This window comes from Vipera berus, assembly GCF_964194415.1.
Source record: "Vipera berus genome assembly, chromosome: 3".
Lineage (NCBI taxonomy): Eukaryota > Metazoa > Chordata > Lepidosauria > Squamata > Viperidae > Vipera > Vipera berus.
The window spans coordinates 53,756,099-53,783,261 of NC_138204.1; the positions used below are offsets into that span (position 1 = coordinate 53,756,099).

Here is a 27,163-nt window from a genome sequence, read left to right on the forward strand (position 1 = left end):
ATATATATATATATATATATATATATATATAATGCTAAAAATAAATATCTTACTAGGTTTCTGAGTGTACAGTGGGAGAACACTCTTCATAAATACATGAATCTATTAACTCAACCATCTAAGGGTGACATGTACATTTTTTTAAAAAATGGGAACATATTACAGGTTACTTAATCGGTTTAAGACCAATTTCATATAAGCATGAATATGTATTCAAATCAGGGAAAGATACTGTATAAATTAATAATGTATTGAGCCACCACCACTTCAGTTTTTTGTAAACAGCATATGAATCACAGCAGATATTTTTGAAAAGAAAATGTGAAGAGGAATGTCTGGGGAAAAGGAATATGAAGAGGAACGGAAGAAATTACTTTTCAACCACGCACCCGTACTTTTTAATGCAAATTTATTTTTTTTATCTCTTAACATTTATTTGAAGCTGCATGAGGAATTAACTTGCAGTTGCATCTTAATGCAAGTGGTATCTTGTCTAACAATACAACTTGTTTACAAATGTTGAGAAACAACAGAGCTCTAAATAGGATGCAAAGCCTGATACAACTGTTTTGTTTTTGTATCCCTCTGTTCCCTATATGGGTGTGGAGAAGTTCTCTGCCCCTGTGATGTCAATGGCTCAAAGCTGTATATGTGTATGTTCATTACCACAGGATTAGTAGGACAAGTAGACAAGTTGTCTCCACAGCAGGTATTGAAGCACTGCTGTATTCTATGAGTTTAATTGGTATGGGGGGACAGACCCATTCTAGTTCACTGAATTAGATTCTAGAAAACTTTTATTTAAGACACTGGGTTCTAATTGCACCAGCTTCAGACAACTGCAAATAAATTGTGTGTTTGATCTATTTTAATAGATGTAAATTTGGGAAATGCCTCATTTCTATGTACAATATACAGTTTTTGGGCTTGGACATTCAGACCATTGGTTTAAAATGAACAGTTCTGTTAAATAAAACCCCAAAGCACTGTTTGTGTTTTTCCAGTGAACAGATTATGGCTTATTTATAAATAGTTAAATGCAGAGGTTCAGTGTTTGACATAAATTCATTGTTTGTAAACAAGTTTGTCTTCACTGTTGCCCGTGTTACAATTTCCACTTTCACAGATTGCAGAGTACTTGAGAAAGGAAACTTATCAAAGAAAATTATTCAGAAATTGGAGACTCTTAACTTTTTGTTCCATTAGCTTTTTTGATGGCATGTTCTTGGTAGAATTGTTTATCTTGGGTGAGAACTGTTATCTTGTTAGAATTGTTTATCTTCTATGGAGAAGTGTAGATTCCTGAATGATGGGTTTCTCTGTTGGCTCTGCTTAGCAGAATGGTGAAGCTCGCTGGAAGCTCTCGTTCCTGACAGATGAAGATGAGATGATATTTTGACTAATGAAATCAAATTACATTTGAAATTGAAGTTGTCAAGAGAATGTCAAAGATGTAAAGATAGACTTTATGTATATACATGCATGCATGCATACCTTCAGGTGTTTTTCAGGTTCAAGCCTAACATCCTACTAATCATGTTCAGTGATCATGGCATGTGAAGTCTCACAATATCTACAGATTCTGCAGATGTTTTGGAAACAGTTGCACCCTTACACATCTTTTACCATGTAAGCACTGTGGATGACCTTGAAATAGCTAAATAGAATTGTACCTGGCTAGTTCTTGGCAGGAAATCTCAGGTATATTGAAAAGCTGAAAAAACATCTTGAAAGAAGACAAGGGCTGACCACTTCCATGTCATTTTCAATCCTGCTTCCTCTCCCCATGAATGTGACTATGTAGTTACTAGGAGTTGATTTAAGAGAGACTATTTACCTTTAAAAACTCCTGAGTCATTTACTGAGCACCAACTTTGATTTTGCTTACATGAGCTTGTTTTGTAATCACAGGGGACCTTTATTACCTGTGATTTCCTTAAAATTTCTCTTTGTTGCATTAGTATCTTCAAACCCGTTTTGGAAATAATTGCTAAGCGAAGAATTTGGCAATGGTGCTAACTCTTCTGATGTAATAATTATTATACATTATTATGGCAAAAGAAGTGAGATAGCAGAGTATTTGCATAGTTTTAATGCAAGCATCCTGTTGCAGTTTAACTGCTGCTTCCTATCATATATGTAGCCCAGCTGACTTGGCTACTGTTTTCATTTAGTTATTATGCACATTTGACTTTAAGCACTGCTGTTCAGAAGTATAGTTACAAGCATAAGTTAAGGAAATGCTAAAGTATACTTACTGCCTAATTCCTACTTTCGGAACTGATAATTGAATGTAATTACCTTTTCTTTTAAAAAGCTGCAATCTTAGAAGAGACCACAGTCCTTTAGGTTCTCTTTGATGATTACATCTGTTACTGCATCAAATACAAATTTGACGTTCTGTGTATCTGTGGCACAAGTCATGTGACTATAAATTTCTTTTGCATCTTTTCTCATGTTTAGATCAAGAAACTGAAGCTTGATGTAGTTGCCTGCATCTTCATATGTATTGGGGCCTGTTGGGGAAAGGAAATAGGAAAACATAAACTAAACAAGTGTTAAAAAGTATCACTTATAGTTTGGATCCTGAGTTACCCATTTACAAGAAGAGCCTTAGATCTAACAATATTTTCTCCTGGTGGAAATGAAAAAGAAGCGGTATATGCTACATGTTGCCTTGAGTTCCTGGAGGAAAGGCAGTGTAAATGTAACAATTTGCTTACTCCTCCATATTGTTGCCTACGTTATTCCCAACCCTTGATTACATATTGAGGGGGCAGGTAAAATCACTTAGCAGATTTCTTGCACCAAAGGAAATATCCCACACATCTTTCAATCCAGTCGTATGTGTTTCCATCTGCATCTTGAAACATGATTTTTATGTGATACAAGTGTTACATTATTTTGGTGTGTCAACCCACAACCTATTTTATTATCAGAACTGTTATAACCAGTTCTTGAACAAAAGGGAACCAATAAAATGCTCATATTCCCAGTTTCTTTCGTATGAATGTTACATAGCATAGGAAGTAACTCAATGGAACATGTAAATTGAAATGGATAGTTCTCTGACAGTAAGCCTGACAAGCCTTTAAAATGTAACTGGAGTCATTTTTAAAGCTTACATTTCTTAACTGTAATAAGTTCTTTATTGTGCTATTTTATAGAACAAGCCATTTTTTAATCAATTGAATGTATGTATGTGAATTTCTTATTGAATTGGTACATTTCAATTTCAATAGTAAATTACTTCAAACCTAGCACTTTGTTCATCAATGTATAAAGTATCATTTACTTATTATGAAATGTATTTGCTGCCCATCTCATATCAAACAACTCTAGGCATTATGTATATTCAACCTGATCCTCACCAAATGTATTGAACTGCTATAACTTCAAGCCAGCCAAACTGCTGGACATGCTATTTGGGAATGTTGGTGGTTAATCCATTCCATGTGGAAGTTACTTAGTTGGGGAAACTGCCTTTTTCTCATTTAGCTGTTTTAGCAAATTATTTTGGCTTTCATGAAAATGAGAGAAATGTTCCCAAGCTCACCATCATAGTCAGGGAAGCAAATGCTGAGATGTACTTTCTTGATTTTTTCCTCAAAGAGGTCCTTCTTGTTCAAGAAAAGAATTATGGAAGTGGCAGCAAAGAACTTGTGATTACAGATACTGTTGAAGAGATGCAAAGATTCATGCATGCGGTTCTAAAGAGAAGAACTTTAAAAAGTTAAGTTTAAAAGGAACAGTGGTACCCGGGGCTACCTAATATTTTATTAAATATTCTGCTGTTTGTTAATTTAAACAAAAAATAAACATTTCAATAAATATGCAAAATATGGTATGCAGTCAACAGTATGGGAGCAAAGAAGCAGTGATTAAATTAAAAGTCAAATTCCTACCGATGATTTCCTTACAGTAGAGTTAAATTTGTTTGTTTGTAGACTTAACTTCACATTGAAAAATGCAAAAAAGCTACCAAAAAATAAACAGTATCATATATAATTGCTAACATTAAAACAACATTTCAGACAACTTGCAAGAAGTGGGTTGGATCCAGACAAAATGTGTCTCAAGGGAGCAGCCCCTGCCTTTCCTTTTGCTGATCTAAATCCTGTATTCCTCCCCCCCACCCCAGTGCATTTTGGTTTTGGATTACAAAATAATACTGAACTCACAAAACTGATTTTATATCTTCTTATCAACCTATTGCATTTAATCAAAGTCTTTATAATGCTAGCTGGAAGATGAAAATGAGCTGTTCAGAGGTGTTTTTGTGGCTTTGCCACTCCTAATTCCTCTGCAGGAAGGGAAATGCTCCATCTTTCAGTAATCTTAAAGGCTAAGCAACTTTTCAGAATGGTGAACTCACTGAGATGTTGAGGTCATGCTAGCTTAAACTGGCTGCCCCGAGAGGCACATTCAAAATGCTTGCTCCAGTGGATATGACAAAGGAGTACTTGGTCTAGATCAGAGATCCCCAACGTTTTGGGCACCAGGGATCGGTGCCATGGAGAAAGGCTTTTCTGCAGACCAGGGGGGGTGTGGTTTTCAATACTGCCAGCATCCCGAGGATGGAGCTTTGGTTGCTTATGCGGCCCGCTTGCTAGCGTGCTGTGGACCAGTGCCAATCCATGGACCAGTGGGTTGGGGGCCCCTGGTCTAGATCCTCATCTAGTCTCTCAGAGTGCTCTTTACCATCTAGCTTGGCTTTGATTTCTGAAGGTTGGACACTTGTAAACAAAACAACAGACTGTAGCTATGCATCCATTAATATTCTAACTCCAATGGAATGTTGGCAAGAAATTTGTGAAGGTGGTCCGAATTTTGTCCACTGGTCTATTAACAGAATAGCTCTGCAAAGAATGGAATGGAATGGGACTACATTTTAGGCGCAGGAGAAGAACTGGCAAAATAAAAATTGTGTTGAAAATGAGCTTGGAGGGCGGGGGGGGGACTTCCCATAGTACATCCCCAGGAGAGAGAAGTCTTTCAGCAGTGGTTTTAATCCATTGCTGACTGTTTCAACTGAAGCCCCCACCTCACCCCACTTCCCTCCTGGCTGCATTGCTAAGTGGTCTGGACAGAATTCCAGAAGCCATGAGGTGCTTTCCTCACCTTGTTATTTTCTAAGAATCTCTCTGAAACATTCCTGGTGAAGGGCAGAGAGAGACCCAGAAATAAGCACGATGCTGCAAGTTCTGACTCTTTTGTTGCATGCCAGCTTTAAATTGTTGCTGTCAAAAGCATATTTTAAGCGCATGTCAGAAGAAATACAGGTAGTCCTCGACTTAGAGCATTTTGCTTAGTGACCGTTTGAAGTCACAACGGCACTGGAAAAAGTGACTTATAACCATTTTTCACACTTAACGACAGTTGCAGCATCCCCATGATCGTGTAATTTACATTTGGATGCTTGACAACTGACACACACTTATGACGGTTGCGGTGTCCCTGAGGTCATGTGACAAGTGTCCCTTGATCATGTGACAAGCAAAGTCGATGGGGAAGCCAGATTCACTTAACAACCGTGTTACCAGTTAAACAGCTGCAGTGATTTACTTAACAAATGTGGCAAGAAAAGTTGTAAAATGGGGCAAACCTCCCTTCACAAATTTCTCACTTAGCAACATAAATTTTGGGCTCAATTGTTGAGGACTACCTGTATCTATGGATACTAGGTAGTCTTTCCCCTGGTTACAAGAAAACAGTGGTTAATTTCAGCAAATTCTTTTTAGTTATCTTCTCTCACTTTATTGAAAGTGTCATCTACAATTCAATTTGCTGAAAAACAAGCAACTGAAACATTTTTATAGCTGAAATATTTTATGTGTGTGTTGGAGATGATGCTTCAAATAGCTGCTGGTGAAGGTTGCATTATCTATGGTTTAGTGGGTTTTCAGAGATAATAATTTTTAAAAAATGATAAAAGACTTTCTGAAATTGGACAAAAAATGACTCCACTTTGACCTACAGCAAGCAACTCCTTAAGCAAAACTAGGAATGGAATTCTTATTCCAGATTGTTTTTTTACTTGGGCTTGAATAAGAGCAGCACAATTTCAAAACAACAACAACAACAACAACAAAAACCACCTGACTGGCTACCTTTAAGTTCCTTTAATTTTCCCTTCTTTGGCTGTAATCAGGCTGCTAATGCAATTATAAAGTTCTGGCATTCTTTATCAGCATGAAGTAGAAAGGATGACTGAACTAGGTTTTTCTTTATGGGGCTGATGAATTTCAAAGCAGAACCAAGTATATGTTTGGAACTGTCATTCGCCGCATATACAGCCTGAGGTAGCAAACATACCATATCATCGTCTTCTACCAAGACCATGTCATAGGCACTAAGAGCGCCACAGAAGATGATGCAGGTCACCCCTTCAAAGCAGTGGATCCACTTTTTGCGCTCTGATCTCTGCCCACCTACATCAAACATTCTGAAGAAAGAAGAACCGTGCATGTGAAAATGACGTTGGAACATTTGAAACCAGAGGAAAATCTTCCCAAAGCAATGTAGTTTCAATGAACAGATGTTTGAAACTTTAGAATGATGCATATTTGCAGTCTATCACACTGGTTAAAGATGCATATGGAAGCAACTGTTCAGCTTCCCACAATTTGCACTTGTGTAGGATTTCAATTCATAAGTTTCCAAAATCCTTGGATCTTGGGGATTATGAGATTGAACGTGAAGTCATCCAGAAGACACAAATTTGAGGCAATCTACTTAAGCAAACGTGTGAAGACTACAATGTTTCTTCAGTCAAACATTTAACAAAAAAAATTGAAACAATAGATATCAAATTAGAAATACCTTGAAAAGTTAAGCTTTTGCTAGGGGCACAAAGAGATATGGAATTAATGTTGCTCCTAAGAATGCCCTGCTGCTAATGGCCAGCTTTACACATTAGATAAAAAAGTGTGGGGAAAAAGACTTCTGGATGCTGAAGTACTCTGAAGTGTATACAAGAGAATGAAAGGCAAAATAGAACTCAAATAGGATTTAAATGTCCTAAAAATTAGTTGGAGAAAATAGAAAGAAAAAGTTATCATTTCAGAGCAAGGAAGGCATCAAGAGGTTTTGCTCACCTGAAATTAAGATCCTTGACAGAGAACTTTGTTTCTATGATACCTGTGGTCTTAACGCGGGATCGCAATACATCCTGTTCAGTGGGAAGATAGCTGGAAGCAGTGATCCTGTCCAGCTGATTAAGATAGCTACAGAGGAATGAGATGCAATTTAATTTCTTAGCATGGTGTAGGAATATATAATAGCATGTATCATATGCCATCTATATTATGATTTGATAGAACTGTGTCAAAGTTTCCTAAAGCTTTAATGGCTTGAGTAGGATTTTGAACTCATATCTTCCAGAAATATAAAACTGAAATTACTATGATTTAATGTCAACATATTCTGCTTTCCTTTATATAACATTAAGGAAAATGTGGTATAAGCATTGGTTAACAGCTGGCTAATGTAGCAAGAGCAGAAACGGCAAACCTCTGCTGTTCGAGGTTTGGTTAGGACTGCACAGCAATTGCAAGTTATTATATTGTTAAGGCTAACAGATTAACAGATTTTTGACCATTTATTGTATTGTATAGTGTTATATATTTGGCTCCATTTACTCTTATAATTGCGTAAACATTTTGTAAATACAGCCTTTGCCAATTTAGTGCCTTCTAAATATATTGAATGATAAATCTTGTTGGCTGTCATGCTGGCTGAGGAAGATAAGAGCTATAGCCCATCACATATAAAGGATATTAGCTTAGGAATGAAGCCTGAAAGGATTTAGTAGACTTCTGTTGCAAAATGTTAATTGGCAAAAAGAGACACAACTTTTAGTCAGCAATACCAGTAGGAATTTGGAGGTGTATGCCTCCCATCTTATATCTATATATTGTAGCAATATTTGGTCCCAAAATGCTAAATTCCCCCTTGAAATTGAATATTAGTACAGAATTATGCAAATAAATAGTTTGAATCATGTTTGATCAATCAGGTAAGTGTAATATTGCAGATATGTATACCCAAAACCAAGTGCACAATGAAATTCAGTGACTGATATAATCAGGATTTGCAGTCCCAGAAGTGACATTGTTGATTGTTAAAGAAGATTATAACATCATGGAAAACTAGCGGGCTGTATCTTGACTTACAGTACTTGTTTTTTCTGCCTAAATCAGATATGAGTAACAAGAATTCCTTGGGCTGTGAGCTAATTTATTCAAAACTTTATTCACTAACTTCCATTGTACTTATTCAAGACTATTAACTAGAATGTCTCCTTCCTGAATTCTCCCCTAATTCTAAATTATTACCTGACTGACTTCAAAATAATGACATTTCTATTAATCTTTTCCTTCCTAAAGAGTTTGGAAAAGCAATAATTGAAAGCTGAAAATAAATCTAAGAAAACATTTTCTCCTTTATCTTAATCAACTATTCCCTAAGAAATCAAAATACGCATCTTCAGAAGAGGATTTAGAAAGCCATGCAAGTTCTGATCAGCGTTGGGCTCGTGCTGGAACCAATACTAGATTTTCTCTGTGCTCACTGTGAAGGCCTTTTCCTCAAAGCGCATGCAACATGCTTTCAAAAGTACAAATCTGCCCACCAGTGCAAAAGCAGCTTAGGACTATAATAAATTGACTAATGAGGATAGAGGATGTAGGAATAAATATGATCAGCCTTATCCATGTTATCGGGGTAGTCTGTAGTTAATATTTATATTTTACTTTGTACAGTTTTGTAAATTGAACAATCAGTAAACTGTAGTATACACAATAGATTAAAAAGAATAAAATAGGACATTCATTTTTTTTAAAAAAAAAGACAGAATAAAGGAAAATAAATGAAAACCAAACACAACATTCACAGAAGGGCTGGGTATTTAGAGCAGGGACTTTTCCCATTTACAGTCTGGAAATAGATGTTTTTGGCCACAGCAATCCCTTGTGAGTCCCATGGCAAGGATGACTCTAGGAACATGCAAAACCATGTATCCATTCTTTCTGAGGAACTACAGTTACCTGATACAGACTCCCTAATTCTCCAGGGTTCAGCCTTAACTTCTTGATCATCATCCATATCACCCCAATTTCCAGAATAAATGCCACACCTCTTGATTCAGGCATTATAGAAAAGTAGAACAGTAACATCATCAGCATACCGACAACATTTCTCACTAATGTCTATCCCACGGCGATTAATGTAATACTTGCTATTATTCCACAAAAAAGCAGAGAGACACTCTAGGACCATCCCTATAAATAGGAATGGAATTGCTTTACCACAGTATATTGGTTCTGGCCCAAACTCTCTCCCTGCCAAGCTTACAGAAATGGCTCAGGACAGGGGTAGGCAACCTCGGCTCTTTTATGACTCATGGGAGTCAACTCTGGGAGTTGAAGTCCATGAGTCATAAAAGAGCCGAGGTTGCCTACCCCTGGCTCAGGAGGATATGGTGACTGACAGCATCAAAAGTGTTGAGATATCAAGCAAATTCAATAGAGTTGCTCTCTCTCTGTTTCTAAACCAGGTTAGATTGAAAAGGGTCTCTCTCTTTTTGTCTTTCAGTCAGTATTGACTCCTGGCTACTGCCTGGACAAATTTTTGTAGTACTCTTGGCAGGATTTAAGAAATGCAAGCACAACACTCTTTGAAGCATCCACGTAGCTGTTTCAAAGAGACGTTGATCTAATTTTCCACATATTCTGAACCACTTCTCCAAATCCTTTTTGAAGCATGGACAAGACAACTGGTTTTATCTGAAAAGACGAGGAACTGTGCAAGGAGAATTTCCTATTATCAAGTTGAGGAGTTGTGATAATGTGATTGCACAAATGTCTTATCTCATTATCACAATCCTCTGAGGTGGGCCTAACTGCCTTCCCAATAAGGTAATCTTTCATAGATGCAGTGGTTGGCTCAGACTTACTATGAAGCAGAATCATTGAGCTGATATTCAGCTGCTCGATCAAAGCAGGCTTGAACTCCTCCATCAGCCCAAAGTTTCTTTATACAAGTCACCAATTCTGCAGGCATGGTACCCTCTTCAATGGAATCAGCCAAACAGTACAGCTGCCGTTGCTCATCCTATAAAAACACAGAGCCCATAAGCACAATCTTGTTTCCTTGGTGGCTGGATATGAAATCCCAGGCTCATCTTCATGATTCAAGGTGCTGGTGTTGACCTATAAAGCCCTAAATGGCGAGGGTCCGGGATATTTGAGGGAACACCTGCTGCCAGCATCAAGCTCCCTTCGTCCAGTGCGCTCCCACAGGGAGGGTCTTCTCAGGGTGCCGCCGGTTAAAGATTGCCAGCGGGTAACACCCAGGGGTAGGGCCTTCTCAGTGGGCGCGCCTGCTCTTTGGAACCAGCTGCCCGTGGAGCTGAGGACTGCCCCGTTCATTCCGCCGGGACCTGAAGACCTGGCTCTTCGAGCTCTCTGGCCCAGGCTGAGAATTTTTTAATTTTTAATTTTAACTGGGTTTTTATTTTTTCTCAGGGTTTCATTTAATCTTTTTAAAGTTTGTTTTAACTTTTGTATTGATTTTCTTTTAAATACCCTGTAAACCGCCCTGAGTCCTTCGGGAAAGGGCGGTATATAAATCTAAATAAATAAATAAATAAATAAATAAATAAATGAATGAATGAATGAATGAATGAATGAATGAATGAATGAATGAATGAATAAATAAATAAATAAATAAATAAATAAATAAATAAATAAATAAATAAATGTAGTTATGAGGTCACCTATACAAGATGTCCACTGTTTTCAGCTGGGAAGGCTTTATATGACCCACGCATCAAACTAGAAAACACCAAAGCAGAGAACCAGGTGGAAGGATGAACACTGAGCCACGGTGGTGGAATGGCTGAAATGTAGTACTGCAGGCTGCTAACTCTGCCCACAGCCTGGAATTTGAACCTGGTGGGGGCTCAAGGTTGACTCAGCCTTCCATCCTTCAAAATGAGGTCCCAGATTGTTGGGGGCAATATGCTGACATTGTCAACCACCCAGACAATGCTGCAAAGCACTACGGAGCGATATATAAGTCTAAGTGCTATTGCTTTTGTTATTCGTACAGGAGGAAAAAAAAACCAGAGGAAAGTAATAACTTTCTTGACAATACATCAGCTTTTTTCAGAGAGAAAACTTTGGTTTGGCCTGGATTGTCCACCAAAAGTATTTCCTCTAGTGAAGTGCTATTGTGTATTGCCATTCTGGCACAATCTGTGTAGTGCTTTCTTCCAACACAGATATTTTCAGTACCATATGGTTGATTAGTTCAGGGGACTGCAACCTTCACAACTTTAAGACTTGGCTGGCTGAGGAATTCTGGGAGCTGAAGTCCACAAGTCTTAAAGTTGTCAAGGTTGGATTAATTGATGTCTTATACATTTTCAGCAGTATCTTCTCTCTCTTTTTTTCTTTTTTAAAGTATATTACTTCCTGTTATGAACTGTAAGAGGTAAGACTGTTTTGAGAATAACTCAGGTCAGTGCTGTGCTAATTATTCTATGAATCAGCTTTTGCACATTGATGGATAGGAAACAAACAATGCTCTCCAAAACTTTTCTTTAATCACCAGATGGCACACCTACTTCACTTCTAGGGGCTAATTTCTTTAGGTTGTGTAGGGAAAAAAAAGTGATGGGCGTGTTTGTGCAACACACTTAACCATGGTTACTGAACCATGATTTAAACAGTTCATCAAATGTCTGGAGTTGTCTGAACCATAAACAAACCACATTGTCTAAGTTCAAATTATTCTACACGGTTCATAATACACTACATCAAAATGCAGTGTTCCCTCTATTTGTGGTATGTTCCAGGCTAAGAGATTTTGTGTGGCATAAGCTTTTGGGCATTGACTGTATTGGTACCAAAAAGCAGTCTGGAGTATGGTTGTTTTCCACAGACCATCTGTAATTGATGCATGTTGTCAGTATTTACTCACTTGTACCCCTGCTCTAGTACTGTGTGTATCCTATCCTTATATATTGCATCTGAACATAGTACATCTTTTAGGCTTCTAAAATGTCCTCCAATATTAGTTTTTTATATAAAGGTACATTCTTTCGTTTTCTATATTTTTAACCGATATATAAAATATGTATAAACCATAGAATAAAATTAGTGAGACAGCATATGTATTCTGGACTATCATTTAAACATCCCATGGTCATTCTTGGATTCAAATTTAAAAAGCTTTGTATCAGTCTCCTTGTCTCAGATATATACAGACACATACACATCAATCCTGTTCACAGCCTGATCAAATCAAAAATATTTTTCCTATGTAAAAGGGGAAAAAATGTTCTGTGCTCTGTATGTGCAGTGGGGGGCAATGTCAAAAAAAATATATCTAGACTTCAATTATACAATAGCAGCCACTTTTTGACACCTCCAACCACCCTGCTTGTATTGCATCCCAATTTCTAGCCATTGTCATTGCTTTCAGGGGAACACATGTTAGAAGTACAGTGTGCTGTTGGTAACACTCACCCCTCGACCTGAATCAGCAAAATCTATGCCCAGAGTAGTCATGGCCCTGACGATCGATAGGATGGATTGAAGTATGTTGCTATATATGATTGCTTTGAACTCCATACATTCTTCTTCTGTGTAACCATCTTGATGGATAATTCTGTAGTACAAAGAGGGGGGGAAAACCTCAAGTCTTGAATATGGAATGCTAGCATTGATTTTATTCCAAAGCTTTAGTACTAGTTTTGCCTTTGCTTTTATTCTCCACCTGCCAAGGAGTCTGTATGGTTCAACAAGGACTGGAAACAAATCCAAGTATTGTTACTCATTCACTAAGTAAAAATGTTAACATCTGGTACAGCCTGTTATGTCTAAACCGTGGTCTCCTCTGCTATTCCTTCTTAACCTTCTCAACATCATGACTTCCATATCAACTCTTCTGTCTTCTACCAACTTCTGCTTTTTGTAGCAACTCACCTAGCAGGGATTTTGAGTGCTTAGTTTGTTCCAAGCTATGAGTACTAGTGTCAGTTTGGGTAATCAAAAACATCAGCTTGGCACATATGTTTTCTGCTGAAGAAGGCTGAGCACAGCCTCTGATCTGAGTTCTTGCATGCAACAGGTAAAAGCAAATGCACTTTCCCCCAAGAAGGTGTTATTGATAAGGCCATGTTCTTACCCCTATGCGCTCTGAAGCACTTTTAGGCTTTTCAGTGCCAAGTGCTGCACCACTCCAATTTTGATAGTCAATTGATGAGGGGACATCTTGTAGCAATAAATAATTATCTTGTGGATAATTATCCTGTGGATAATTGTGCACTCCGTCTTCGGTGCAGCTTGCACTTACCTAGAATTACTCTAGTCTTAAACCTAATTTAGTTCCTACAAAGTTCATTTAAAAAGAGTTAGTGAAAACCAGGCTAAAGGAAGAGCACCTGGCTTTAAATGGTCATTTCCATCCACCAGCCTAAAAAAAGGGGACATCCTAAACCTTATGGGAGTTCTTTAAATCATATATGCAGGCGAACAGTTATTGATTGCTCCATGACATACTGTTGTTATGAAAAGGTATTTCCTCTTGATCCTATTCAAAATCAATTTATGAAGCAAGCAGTTGCCACGTTGTCCTCAATTGGTTTAACCAGATGCTATTTTTATGTGTACTAAGCCTTCCATAATCGGTTTAAGTTATCTGCCTCAGCCCGCTCCTGCTGCCAACAACCTGAAAAGTATCTATAAATGTGAACCAATGTGGTACAACACCTAATTAAAAATGCTGCTGGGTACAGCTAACTTTTGAGTTCCTGATTGCTGATCTTGAAGGGGATACTCACTTCATCTGTTTGACAATTGTACTCTTCCCCGACTCACCAGCACCTAGAATGAAAAACAGCTTAATGTCAGAATTGCTTTGCAGACAGAGGATGGTCTGAGTTAATTATGAATTGCTTTCCTACTGTAATTATTGTGAGATCACAACTGGAAACATATTCAACTATTATACTGAAGAATTATTAGGACATGGTGGATTGGTTTGCTAAATCAACCATAATGTCCTTGTTCATGCACAAGTCTCAATAAGCTTGGCTTAATGGTTCATTCAAGTAGTCTCTTTTGCAACAATATTATAATGGCTTGCCATTGCTTTTTCAAGAATATTCTTCAACTTCCCAGTCTTACTTAAGTTTGAAGATTTTCTTGTTGTCTCTCATTCAAATTCCAAATATGCTTCAACCACTCCTAGCTTCCACGCACAGACAACAGGCATTATAACTAGATCATACACCATCATTTGCAAGAAATGGCTAGATTCATGCCTTGCACCAAGGCAAAAGTAAAAAAAAAAGAATGATAACTTAGTGCAACATGCAAAATTAGCCATTGTGACTGGCCTATCATAAAGACAACATCATGGGAAACATATATTTTTCTGTGAAGGAAGATCAATGATCAGTGATCTCAGAAGATTCTTCTCTGATGTTCATGCTTGTAGGTTAAATCTTATTACAGGAGAGCAGTTGGTAGTCTTTGACTTTCAACCATTTGTTCAAATTTACAATGACATCGGAAAAGTGTGTTAGAACCAGTCACAGCATTCACATGTCATGTGATCAAAATTAGAGTGCTTGGCAATCAATTCTGATTTCTGTCTTCATTATGGTTGTAAGTTGAGGACTACATTTATAGTGCTTGGAAAAAGCTTAAAAAGGTGACATGTGAAACTGACTTAGCTCAAATATGGTATTATATCATATCTACTGAACGAACTACATTTGACTAACCTACTGCAATATACTGTTAACACAAACCAGTATGTTTCGCATACGTTAACCTTAAACCATATTATAGTCTATTGGATACCAGCTTCATACACTGTACTATGCCATAATATGACTTGTTTGATCTTAATTTAATGTAAATTCTGTCATTGATCTGGCTCAGCAATTTATTAAAACCAGAGCTTTTTTGTAAAAGAAAAAGGTGCCGGAACTCACACTCGTTCCTACAACCCGCCTTGCCTACCCTACAAGGTGCCAGAACTCCGTTCTGAGCATTCTATGACAGAATTGATTAAAACAAACCTGATTAAAACAAACCATAGCTTAGTACAGGGGTAGGCTGGCTCAGGAATTCTGGGAGTTGAAGTCCACGAGTCATAAACGAGCCAAGGTTGCCTACCCCTGGCTTAGTAGGATGTATCACCTGAGCCTAAAAAAACCTCACTGGTTTAAATGGTAAATAAAAGGGAGCCTTCCCTTTTAATTCCCCGGGCAACGGAAAGAGCAGCCTTCATTTTCCCATTCCCATAAATGAAATGCCTCTCTTAGGCCAAATGTTTTTAAAGATGCTCTCTGTTAGGCAGGCCCCAGTGTGAACAAATAACTAATATACATTAGTTATTTCTGTGCCACTCAGAGTTATGTCAGCACTGAAGTTATTGCATGCTAAAGATGATATCCAGCTAAAGATAGAGAAATGTTTTTCTCTGGGTTGACCTCCAGGTCCAGTCAAGCATGATGAATGTGTTCTTCACTCTCTATTAATTTGTGATGACCTTATGATGCCATGAGCAAAGTCACAGCTGTAAGCTTGGAAGCCTAGAGCTAGTGGAGAGCATTCATGGGCCAATGCTTGAACCCAGAGAAGTGTCTGACAGTGTTTAGTTGCTGTCTTCCAAGATAAGCAACCAAGCATCTTATTAGGCCTGCAAGGTGTCCTCCTGGTTTATGGGTAAACAAGGATCTCTCGTCACAGAAGAAAAGAGAATGGCTAGCAACCCACACAAGTCCTCCATTATTGCTCCACATTTATTTCTGTCCATTTATTCCTCGTTTTGCCAAAAATCCCAATGTGTGTAAAGAACAAGTGTAGAAAATGGTAGCCAAAGCAATGAGAGCCATAAAAAGCTTCCCAGACACCCAGAACGAAACCTTCATTGCATGGCAAGTCTGTGACCAAGACTTGAAATGGGGCTATGACAGCATTCTGCATTTGGGCACCTTTTCCAACAACTATGATGATGCTAGCATATCAGAGGATTGGGAGGGAGAGTGGCAAAAATGAGGGGAAATAAGCTCTCTGCAGATGCCCTGAAACCTCTAAGAATAAGGTGATGAATCTCCTTATCGGGGCCGGTTATGACTGCCTAAACTAAAGTAGTGTTTTGAACCTTGGTAATTGTAATATGTATGAACTACAAGTCCCAGAGTTCCTCATCAGCACTGACTGCGGAGTTTGGGGAATGGTAGTCTACACATCTTAAAAGTTCTTAAGTTTCAAAAACGCTGTTCTAGAAGGTCTTCTGGAATGGAATAGTTTAAACGTGCTTACAAAAGAAGAAGGATCATAATTTAACAGCATGAAATGCCAGGAAGGAAAATTAAAATGGTTGTGGGAGTTACTGTGACACACAGTCCTTTAAAAAAAACAGTCACACTAATTATTAAGGAGAAAATTACCATGGAAATCAAATCAGATGTGGGACAGCTCACCGTGAGGAGCTTCCTTACACAACCTCATTGCCTTTCCTTTGTAATTCTTTGTGGTGAAATTTGGGAGTGCCTTTTCAATCTTACTAGATGTGAGCACGAACTGGAATTAGAGGGAATTCAGGCCCAGTCTGACTTCTTCTATTGTGGTGAATCTTCCATAGCATGAATATGGTTGGGATATAAACGTTCAAAGGACTTGTTAAAAATCCTGTACCTGGAAGCACTCAAGTAGATTGATAACATAGAGGCCAAGTATGATCATGTTTTCCAAATGATTTCTATTGCTACCTTAATTTGTAACAATGAATTATTCTCACAGCTTGCTTACAAGAATCTTTACTACAATGCAAAAAGGTTTTTCTATGAAATATGAAACATATATGGATGAAATATTTGCATATCTCTGTCTGCATAAAAATAATCTAGGAGGCTTATCTAGTGAAGATAAAAGCTCATATAGATTCACTGCTAGAATTTTCTGTAGTAATTTGTCATTATATGGAAATACTTGCCTTTTGATAACCAAGACATTTTGCATACAGGAATAAATAAGATCTTTAGGCTTCAACCTGATACCCAGAATTTCTATAGGTAATACCAACTTTAATGAGTTTTATTTTTACATAGACATGCAGTATATAGGATTGCACTATAAATGTTTTCCCCTCTGTCTTTGACTATACCTACAACTACAGTTCCAGTTTTAATGAGGACTAATAGCCTTAAACTGAGAAAACATTGTTTTAGGTTGGGTTATTAAACATTTTATCAAGTTACTAAAATGTAATCATATGCACACATATACTGTAGATATTCAGAAATGCATTTACATAAAATACAGTGACTCCTAGCTGCAAGACTAAGTTATTTTTGCAAGTGCTGGCTCATATTTTTACTCCAAATCATTAGATATTTGCTTTCCAGAAGCACCAGCCTTCCTAAAACACATTCCTTTTCTTTCTTAACAAAATGTTTCTTCTGTTGCTCTTCACTGATTTAAGCAACCATTGTACCATTTCTTGATCTCATCACATTAAGCTGCTTGTTTAGTTCAAACCGGGAAGCTGCTTAGAATTAGAGCTTAAACACTTTAATTCCAGTTTCCCTGCTGTTACTGTGATGAATCCATGTTGCCAGGAGGCACATAAGAACCGATTATGCCTCTTGCCTCCACAAGCAGCACTGCTGATCTATGTGACTTCTACTGCATGAACTGTAGTACACTTGTTTCTACAGCAATGTTGTCTCATGAAGCCATGCAGCAGAAGCCAGGATTAAAATATTTTTCATTCTACATATGGGAGGACACCTCATCCAACCTCCATCTGTTCATTACTGAGGTTTCCATTTCAGGTATTAGGGTGGGCTGAGCTAAACAGCAACAATAGCAACAGAGTAGGCCAGGCCTGCCTTCACTGTGGCCTCTAAATCTCCAGGGATTAAGCAGAGTGCAGATTTTTACCCCAGCCATAGTAACATCTCTGTTCATACACTCCCTCCTAAAGCCTTCCTCAAACTGGTGCCCTCCAGGTATATTGAATTAGAAGCTAAATTACAAACAACTGCTGAGCAAGGTGACTAGGGACAATGAGGATTGTAATTCAACGCATAGGGCAGGGGTCTTCAAACTTGGCAACTTTGAAACTTGTGGACTTCAACTCCCAGAATTCCTCAGCCAGCCATGTCTGGGTGAGGAATTCTGGGAGTTGAAGTCCACAAGTCTTAAAGTTGCCAAGTTTGAAGATCCCTGGCATAGGGAGAACATTAGACTGGACATGACTTCTTTCACTCCAACCCCTTTCCTTGATCTAATCATAAAAAATATTCCTTGTTGCTTGCTAAATGGATATTAAACCACTAGAAACTCATAGAACTGGCAGGGAGACACATCTGAGCCTAAATTTTCCATGTCTCAAGTATTCTTTGTGCTACTTTTTAAAATAAATTAACCTGCTGGCAGTTTTCATTCAACAAATTCACTTTCTAGAGGCATTTATGGAACCTGAGCTCTTGATTACAACTTGCAACTAGATAACATCTGACTGAATTCTAGCATATTTGTGACAACCGAGAACCTAGAAATGTGTGTATCAGAAGAGTACTGCATATTGAAGCTAATACTCAGAGAATTTCCATAAACAAGTCAATTTCACGGAAGCAGAAAATGTGGCTGGAGATAAGAAACTAAGGTCTCTGGCATCACACTTAAAAAAAATAAAAATTTGGTTTGAGTCCAGATTTAATAATATTCACGAAAAAAATCTTGTAGTTATCACTACTAACTTGAGCTCTCATTGACTAAAATGAGTAACAGTATTCTAAGCACTTGAATCCAATTTTTTATATTTTTCTCAGGGAAATGGTAATGCCATGTTACAATGAAGCTTCCATGTTTTAACTCATCAGTTAATGGATGAAAGGCAATCCTGAAAGGAATAAGACAGGTTTTGGGAGATTCATGCACAAACCAAACCAAACAAAAAAACAGCTGTGTCCCAGATATTTTTGTTCCAGACATAGATTAAAAACACAATTACTTTGGGGAAAAAGGTCTTTTCAGTTTCATTCTGGTTTAGTTATCATTCAATGTTGTCTTCACACTTTCAGTTGGGGAGTTTTGAATTCTCCTGTCTCTGTGTCAGTAAACAAGGGAGACTTGTTGCTAGTGGCTTATATAGGTAGCGCTGGACTTTTCAATGTAATGGAGCCAGTCCATCATGGTCATAATTTGTGATGGTTGTACAATCAGTTAGTCATGTGATTGGCATGATTTTACAACCTTTTTCCTGGTGGTGGTTTAGCTGCCACAGCAGTTGTCAAGTAGCTGCCATGGTTGTTAAGCAAATGCTGTGGTCGTTAAATAAACCAATGGCTTTCCAAAATCAGAAGTAAATGCTGGTTTTCAGCAACACCATTCTTAAATGAAGTCACATGACTCTGGGATGCTGCAAAAAGCTGTCATATGCTGTAGTTGTCAAGCACCCAAAGTTTGATCACGTGTTCATGGATGGGAGCCCAACCATTGGAATTTCGACTCAAGATCCTAAATAGCCTCCAGATCTGTAGTAACTTTGAACTGATCATAAGTTGAGGACTACTTGTACTTGTTAGGGGAAGAGGTGATCTGAGTTTAGGAATGAAAGAGCCCATTGGACAGATAGAACAATTCTAGGTCAACAATTCATGTGTAAGAGTGGAGAACAAACTATCGAAAAAGAAATTGCTACTAGAAGCCATTGGACTCAACCCTGTACTGGTTGCTTCTGTTGCAGCAGTGGTGACTAATAATATCTAATAGTATCTAGCACCAATCTCATTTTAGTTAATACTTTTACTACCAGTTTTGGTTCAATATAGTTGGGTGTATGGTGATTTGTCTTAGATGAAAAGGGAAGGGAACATCACCCTTCCACCCATTCCATTGCAAGTAGTCCTCTCTTACTAGCTTCCTCATGCAGCGACTGTTTGAAGTTACAATGGTGCTAAAAATATAACTTTGTGACCAATCCTCGCATTTACAATGGTTATAGTGTTCCACAGTCACGTGATTGCCATTTGTGTACTTCACAACTGTCTTGTGACAAGCAGAGTTAATCCAAAAGGCTTTTTTCGGGGGGGGGGGCTTAGTGTCTGCAGCTTAACAACCAAAGGGGAAGTGAGATTACAAACCCTTTGTGGTCATGTGATTTTCCCAGTTAGGACAGTGGCTCTTAACTACCGAGTTGCTGATTCCATTTATGGTTGCTAAGTGAGGACTACCTAATACTGGTACTTCTAAAATTATTTTTTTAAATTTTTCAAGAACATTTCTGTTTCTAGCTTCCTGTTAAAGCCCGTTTTGTTGGGGAAGTCAAGTCTTCTGGTTAGCTCTCTGTGTGTATGTAGATGTGTGTGCCCTGGTTTTGTCAAGGTTCAGGAGCTATATAGAATAAGGGAGCTACCCCTATTGGAATTTGAGTTTATAGCACACAATGATAGTGCTGCCTCTCACGCACCTCCACCACTGAAGCAGGCACATTTAGGGCTAGAGCAGGGGCAGGCAACCTTGGCTCTTTTATGACCCGTGGACTTCAATTCCCAGAATTCCTGAGCCAGCATGGCTGGCTGAGGAATTCTGGGAGTTGAAGTCCATGAGTCATAAAAGAACCAAGGTTGCCTACCCCTGGGCTAGAGGGTAGTGTGGTATGGGAGAACTTCAAACTATCTTCAGCTATTGCAAGGCACAGGTCAGCAGAGGGAAGAGCACCAAGCATTTTTCAGCTTTAAGCATCTTTTAGGTATCATCTAGATGTCCTTTCCATTCTCAGCAGCATTATGATCCTGGGTTGCTGACCAGCAAAATCCTTGCACATTGGTTGAAGCACCCATCAGGTGTACAGGATGGTCCAAAGACATTATGTATTATAGCCATTCAGGTTGGTAGAGGATGATGGATTGTTGCTTCTGCATCTGGTTGCTCCTGGCTACCATATCCATTCTTCAGCAGATGGATTAGGGCACTGATAATACAGGAAATAAAATCCAACGTGTTGTAAACTGCCCCAAATAGCTGGTAGTCAGAGTTGTACTTGCACTTGTTATTTTCACCTCACCTCTGACATATGTTCCAGTCAAGTTAAGTGAGCATTAATTACATGTCTTTTATTGTGCACCAGTAGAGATGGATGGTACTGAGGGCATGTCTGTTGTCATGGCCATAACACTTTCAATTATGTTATATTATGCAAAGTTGCTGGATATGGCTCACAGGACAAATGAGATGAGCACAGCATGAAGGCACAACTGAGAGCTGGCTACCTGGGCAGCCAAATCTTAAATGTGATGAAGGTTGTTGAGAAGGTAATCAGCCTGCAGCTGATGGGAAATAGATAACATTTCAGTCAGGTTCCAGACTGGGATTTAGTATTGAGACAGCTGTGGTTGCACTTGTTGAACTGGGATGACGGTGCAGCATCTGTCTTTGAGCTCCTTGAGCTCCCGATGGCTTTCAATAACATTAAATATATCCTTCTAAGCTGGTTCTATAGGTTAGGGACATTGTTTTACAGTGGTTCTCTTCCTTTGTCCTGGGCTGGTTGCATTTGATGTTAGTAGGCAGAAGAAACCATATCCACATCAATCCTTCCCAGACCAAATAACTGTGGATGTTTGGATCACCCAGATCTGGGGATATTCCAACTTTGACCTTGGAGGGGTCACACTTTGGGAGTCTTCCTGGACTCACAGCTCCTGCTCAGTGAACAGCTATGGCTAGGAAGGCTTTTAGCCAACTTCACCTGATGTGCCAGTTGTTTCCTTTCCAAGATGAGTGGACCCTTCAGACAGTCATTTATCCTCAGGTCACTTCATAGCTTGATTACTGCAACATGCTTTAGACATCTGGAAGCTTCAGCTGATCCAGAATCCAGCAATATAGGCAGTGACAGACATTCCTCAGTATGCCTATGGAACACCTCTGCACCTGTTGCCAGTTTAATTCCATGTGCAATTCAAGGTGTCAGTTGCCACATATAAAAGCCCTCTATGGCACAGGTTACCTGGTACCTGGGGTCACTTTACCTCCCATAGTATCCATCTGGCCAGTTCGATTTGTATGCGCTCTGAATTCCACCAATTAAATAAAGCCATTTGTCTGAACCCAGAAGCTGGTCTTCTCTGTAGCAGTGCCTGCCTTCTGGAATAAGAGTTCTCAAAATTCAAATGGGTCCCAACCTACTGGTATCTTGAAGAGTGCTAAGGACCTGTCTCTTTCCTCAGCCTTTGATGAGGATGTGATACCCCTTTCTTGCTTTCCATTCCCCTCTGGGCTTGTTTTCTTTGCCACTGTTGTTTTTCTGTTTTGTGCTACTTTTTGTTTTATTTATTTATTTTTTGTTAAATATTTTCAACAATAGTAAATCAACCAGAGTTGCTAGCAGTCGGGAAGCATATATATTTAATAATTCATTTATTATTATTATTATTATTATTATTATTATTATTATTATTATTATTATTATTATTATTATTATTATTATCTATTATTATTATTATTATTATTATTATTATTATTATTATTATTATTATTATTATTATTATTATGTTTCATGTCAATGCATTTCAATGCCCTGTACTTATGGACTGCTGGTAAAATTAAGGGTTTTTTGATGTGTGTCTGTGTGTGTTTTAGTCAATTTTTGACTCCTAATGACTGCTGGGTCAAGGTCCTGCAGTTTTCTTGGCAAACAATTTTTTGGAAGTTGTTTGCCAATGCCTCCTTCATAGGGCAAAAATTAAATTTAACAATGATTACATAGCAAGTTCACCACACATTTGAAAAGAGCCAATTGTATAGGAAACTATTTTAGGTGAAATCCATCCTTCCTCCCTTCCTCCCCAAAATTTTACTTTTATTTTTAATCATGGAAAATATTTCAGCATGAGGGAGAATTTTACTGATTCTGAAACATAAGCTATATCTTTCCTCAATTCTTAACATTATATTATCTTTCTTGGAAATACTTAATCTTTTCTAACAGACATGGTGCCATTGACTTCTGAAAAGGATCTGTGTGACCTCTCATTATAACCAATGGACTGCAGTTATTTGTCCCACTGTTCTATCTTCTGCCATTGATACAGATTTGCCTTGGGAACAGAAAATCAAAGCTTCTAATTTTTTAAATTTCTTGTTTAGACCAGAATCACCCCAAACCTTACTTCTAACTAAATCTAACCAAATTAAAGATTTTTCCATCTGAACTGCTGTTGCTGATATTGAGCAACTGGTGTCTAACTTGAGAATACTTTGTGGACAGCCTTTAGAAAATGTGCAGGAAGAGTAGTTCTACACTAGTCTTCACTTGTTGACCCCACCCAAGGTAAGGATGATAGGATCCACAAAAAATGAAGAGGTAAAGACCCTCTTCATGAAGATAAATGGCCTGTTACATTACACTTACCTAACAGGAGTAGCTTAACTGTCTTTGCCTCTTTATCTCCATCCTCTTGAAGCTTCTTTTCCAACTCCTTTGACCTCTTAGCAAGTTCCTTGTCTTCAGCACTTGCTCCACTACCCATATCACCTTCTTCTTCTACTACTTTGTTTGGCTCCTCCAATTCCTGTTTTTTCCAGGTCTTCAAATTGTTGGTCTCAGCTATAGTGATAAAGAAGGTGCTTCTTAGATGTGCCGTGCTTAGAAGCGGTACGCTGACAGATTGTTGGTCCAAGACTGTTAAGAAGGTAGCATCAAGTCAAAGTGTTTGTCTTGCCCTGCACTTTTTCTCTCCTTCTCCCTCCCACTTGTAGGGTAACCCAGTTTTGTTACAATAGCTCTGAGGAGTTTTTATCTCATCACATGTCCTGCAAAATCCAATTATAAAAAGCCAAGATGTCCAAGATTAATGCGGGGAAAAGAAGAACTTAGACTGACATGGAGGAGTGGTGCAGTATGGAATAGAGAGTTATATAATGTAAAAATTTGTTAGCAGCCCCCTTCCCCTTCATGCAAACCATGGATTACCATTATTGACAAAAAGTACTCCTGGGTCTCTTAAATAAAGGACTATTAAGGTGTGTTCTAATACTTAAAGGTATCCGTTTATGGCAAAATTATACACCAATGTCTCCATGCAATCCTATAGAACTGAACAGCAGTTATCCCAAGCAGTGAAAGCATGTGCAATTGTATGCAGTAATCAACATTCCCTTGCTGATCTCTCCCACGTAGTCAGGAAGTGTACCAGGCTCTGACAGCATCTCTCACTCTCTACTAGACAGAGTCTTCTCCTCCTCCTCCTCCTCCTCCTCCTCCTCCTCCTCCTCCTCCTCCTCCTCCTCCTCCTCCTCCTCCTCCTGCTCTTGGAATAAAGATAGCAGCAAGAACATCTTCAGGGAAGATTGCCATTGGGAACTTTTCAACAGACTGTCTCGAGGGCCCAGTTTTGTCAGCCTGATGTGATTGAAAGAAAGAAAAAAGACCTTACCCAAAGATTCTGAGATGAACATAGAAGTGATAGACAGTGATAGGGTTGGGGGCCTTTGGTTTTTGTTTGTTTTGTCCTTTACACAGGAAAGGAATATGACTTATTAATCCTAGAAACATTGGACTTTGAATTGGGATGAACCTGTCTTGCATTTCAGTGTTTCCAATTGCATCAGCTGGCTGTGTAGGCTGGCATAAAGGGTGGAATTCCGCCCTTCCTCAAAGGAACACGTTTTCCATTATTTCTTCCTGGAAAGAAGAAAATAACAAAATAATTCAAAAGATGGGCAATATGTGAGTTTAATCCTTAAAGGCTGGCAAGAAGAATTGCACAGGCTTATTATGGTTCTCTCCACCCTGCCACTTAAGCTCTTTAAAGTGTTATCTTCCTTTAGCAAATCCTCCCACCCTCCCATCAATCCTTACATTTTGCCACAACAAATTCTTAAATGGGCAGGGGTGCAGTTCTAGAGGGATCAGTGGTTCTCTGGATCAGAGCAGGGCCTCCTAGAGGAGAGGCCTTCCTTAATTTCTCAGCAGGTTGTGTAAGACATTCTCCTCTGCTAGCAGGTAACATCATCAGACTCTCGATCATTTAAAAGAACACATTTATCTGCATTTATCTGATCAGTTTTCACACGAGCTATCATATGAAAAGGTATTTGCTTTTTATTTATATTTTCTTGGAAAAGAAAATAGAAATTGAGATAATGATAACACTCACAGATTTATGGGGAATCAAAAATGACAGATATCAGTAAAAGAGAATATTTGTAGCTGAGGGCTCATAGGACCAGCACTGATGATGTTACCTAGTTTGGATAGTGAAATATCTGCAAGAAAATAACCAAGCTACTAGCGCACCAAGAACCCCTCAACTACAGATATATTTGTCTTCGGTGCTCTCAGTTTGACATTATGTTTTGGTACAATTTCTGGTGACATGGGATTGCTGAAATTTCTCCTCACAAAAATTCAGCCAAATCATGCTTTCTTTTAAGTAAAAAAAAAAATCAGGAAAGAATTGTATGTTATTTATGGGCTAAAACAAGTATGATGGTATAAGTGTCTTTATAGTTTTGTTAAAATTGATGGGTAGTCGCTGTACCTGGAGATGTTAGGGACCTTGAATCTATACTAGAGCCTTTGCGTGAAAATCTCCCATGCCAATTGCTGAAGAGAGGTTTCCCCAAGAATTGTAGAGTCACAGGGGAGGAATGGGTTATATTTTCTTTTCAATTCCAGATCTAGTTTAGCCTTAAGCCTTTCTAGCTGCATTGTCATTTCCATATAAGGCATCCCTCACTTTAGCAATATTATCTCAGTAGTGGCTGTTTTTCCAACCAGTCACTTGTCTTCTATTTATCTTACAACGAATCTGGATTTTCAATTAGTTGTGCAGGTGCCTTGGAAGGAGATCACATAGATGTCTGGTAGAGGCCATCATCCTATCCCATTTATCATAACATTATCAGTCAAATGACACAAATTATGTCATTTGCACCAGTCAAAAAGCTATGAACAAGGCACAATACAGCAGTCATCTACATGAAGTTGTGATATACATGATATCACATGCTCCCCTTGTCTCCCCCGCATAGATGGGATTCGGTGCCTTGCTAACACTCTGCTATTCCAGATAACCTTTGTCTAACGAATCCTGAGGATATGGTGCCCAGTATAAATAAAATGCTTGTTTTGTGTCACTATGGAACATTAGTGGCAGAAGTTATAAACTTGTTCATCTCTATGTGGTGCAATTTGTTGCTATGCTGAAAGTTTGGCTGGACCGTAATTTCTTTTCTGCCCTGCATAGAGCAGAACACATACAGCTGCATTGAGTAGCTCCTGCTGCTACTTTATTGTTAACTCTTGTTCCATGACTAAAGAAATGATTTAAGATGCCCCCAAGGCAAGGTGGGTCCCTGATGATCATATCAGCACATATCTGTGGTTACTTAGGCAACAATAATATGGGACTGGTTTTCTTTGTGGATTTAAATTTTTTTTTCCAGCTAGCCAAGATCCTTGGAATTCCCTGGTGGTCTCTGATTCAGGCACTAACCAGGTCTGACGAGCTCAAATGCTTCCCTCTGCTGAGCCTCTCCCATAATTATGCCTTGTTAAAATTAGTTCCAGGCAGCCTTTCCCAAACAATGGAAATGATCATTTTAGCTTTTCTCAAAGGAAAACAAAAGAAGCCAAAAGTTGGTTTCATATCACACAGTGAGCAAAAATGTGGCTTGTGTTGTTGCATAGGGTATGAACCTCACCAGTACTTGTTTATTCAATGGACTATTGATTATCATACTATGGTATTATGCAGGGTAAACACAACCAAAGTTGAGAATTGCTGCCTCATGGCGCTCAGAAAGGTTATGAAGTGAGATCAGATAAGGCCACAGCATCAGGGTTTTCCTAAGAAGGAAAAATATTTTTGCTTGTGAAGCACTGAGAAATAAAGACTGAAGTTCTGAAGATGCTGGGCCTCTGATTGTTGCAAGGATAAGAATAACCACACTTAAGACAATGCAGTATTGCTTCACAGCTTCCAAAGGAAGAATCTTCCTTTTACATGGAATAGTGGTTAGCCACATGCAGTATTGTTCTGATCTGGAATGAATAAGAAATTCATCCCATCCAAATTTGTATATGAACACACACATACTTACTTCCCAGATTTTCAACTGGA

The 27,163-nt window shown here is 38.5% G+C and overlaps 1 protein-coding gene across 2 annotated transcripts; it reads right to left on the reverse strand.

Moving 5' to 3' along the window:
* Positions 1 to 1,328: 1,328 nt before the first annotated feature.
* GNAT2 (G protein subunit alpha transducin 2) lies at positions 1,329 to 23,566 on the reverse strand (the record flags this gene model as incomplete). 2 transcript variants are annotated; one of them, XM_081323180.1, is made up of 9 exons in its annotated part: positions 1,329 to 1,369; positions 2,302 to 2,516; positions 3,557 to 3,710; positions 6,316 to 6,445; positions 7,098 to 7,226; positions 9,956 to 10,113; positions 12,534 to 12,675; positions 13,850 to 13,892; positions 23,449 to 23,566. In XM_081323180.1, 8 exons carry the CDS (start codon positions 23,564 to 23,566, stop codon positions 2,326 to 2,328), a joined length of 1,065 nt encoding a protein of 354 aa, XP_081179306.1. In that variant the 3' UTR covers positions 1,329 to 1,369; positions 2,302 to 2,325. The 2 variants fall into 2 exon arrangements, with proteins under 2 accessions (XP_081179306.1, XP_081179305.1); XM_081323179.1 differs by lacking the exon at positions 1,329 to 1,369 and having other exon boundaries at positions 1,618 to 2,516.
* Positions 23,567 to 27,163: the final 3,597 nt, after the last annotated feature.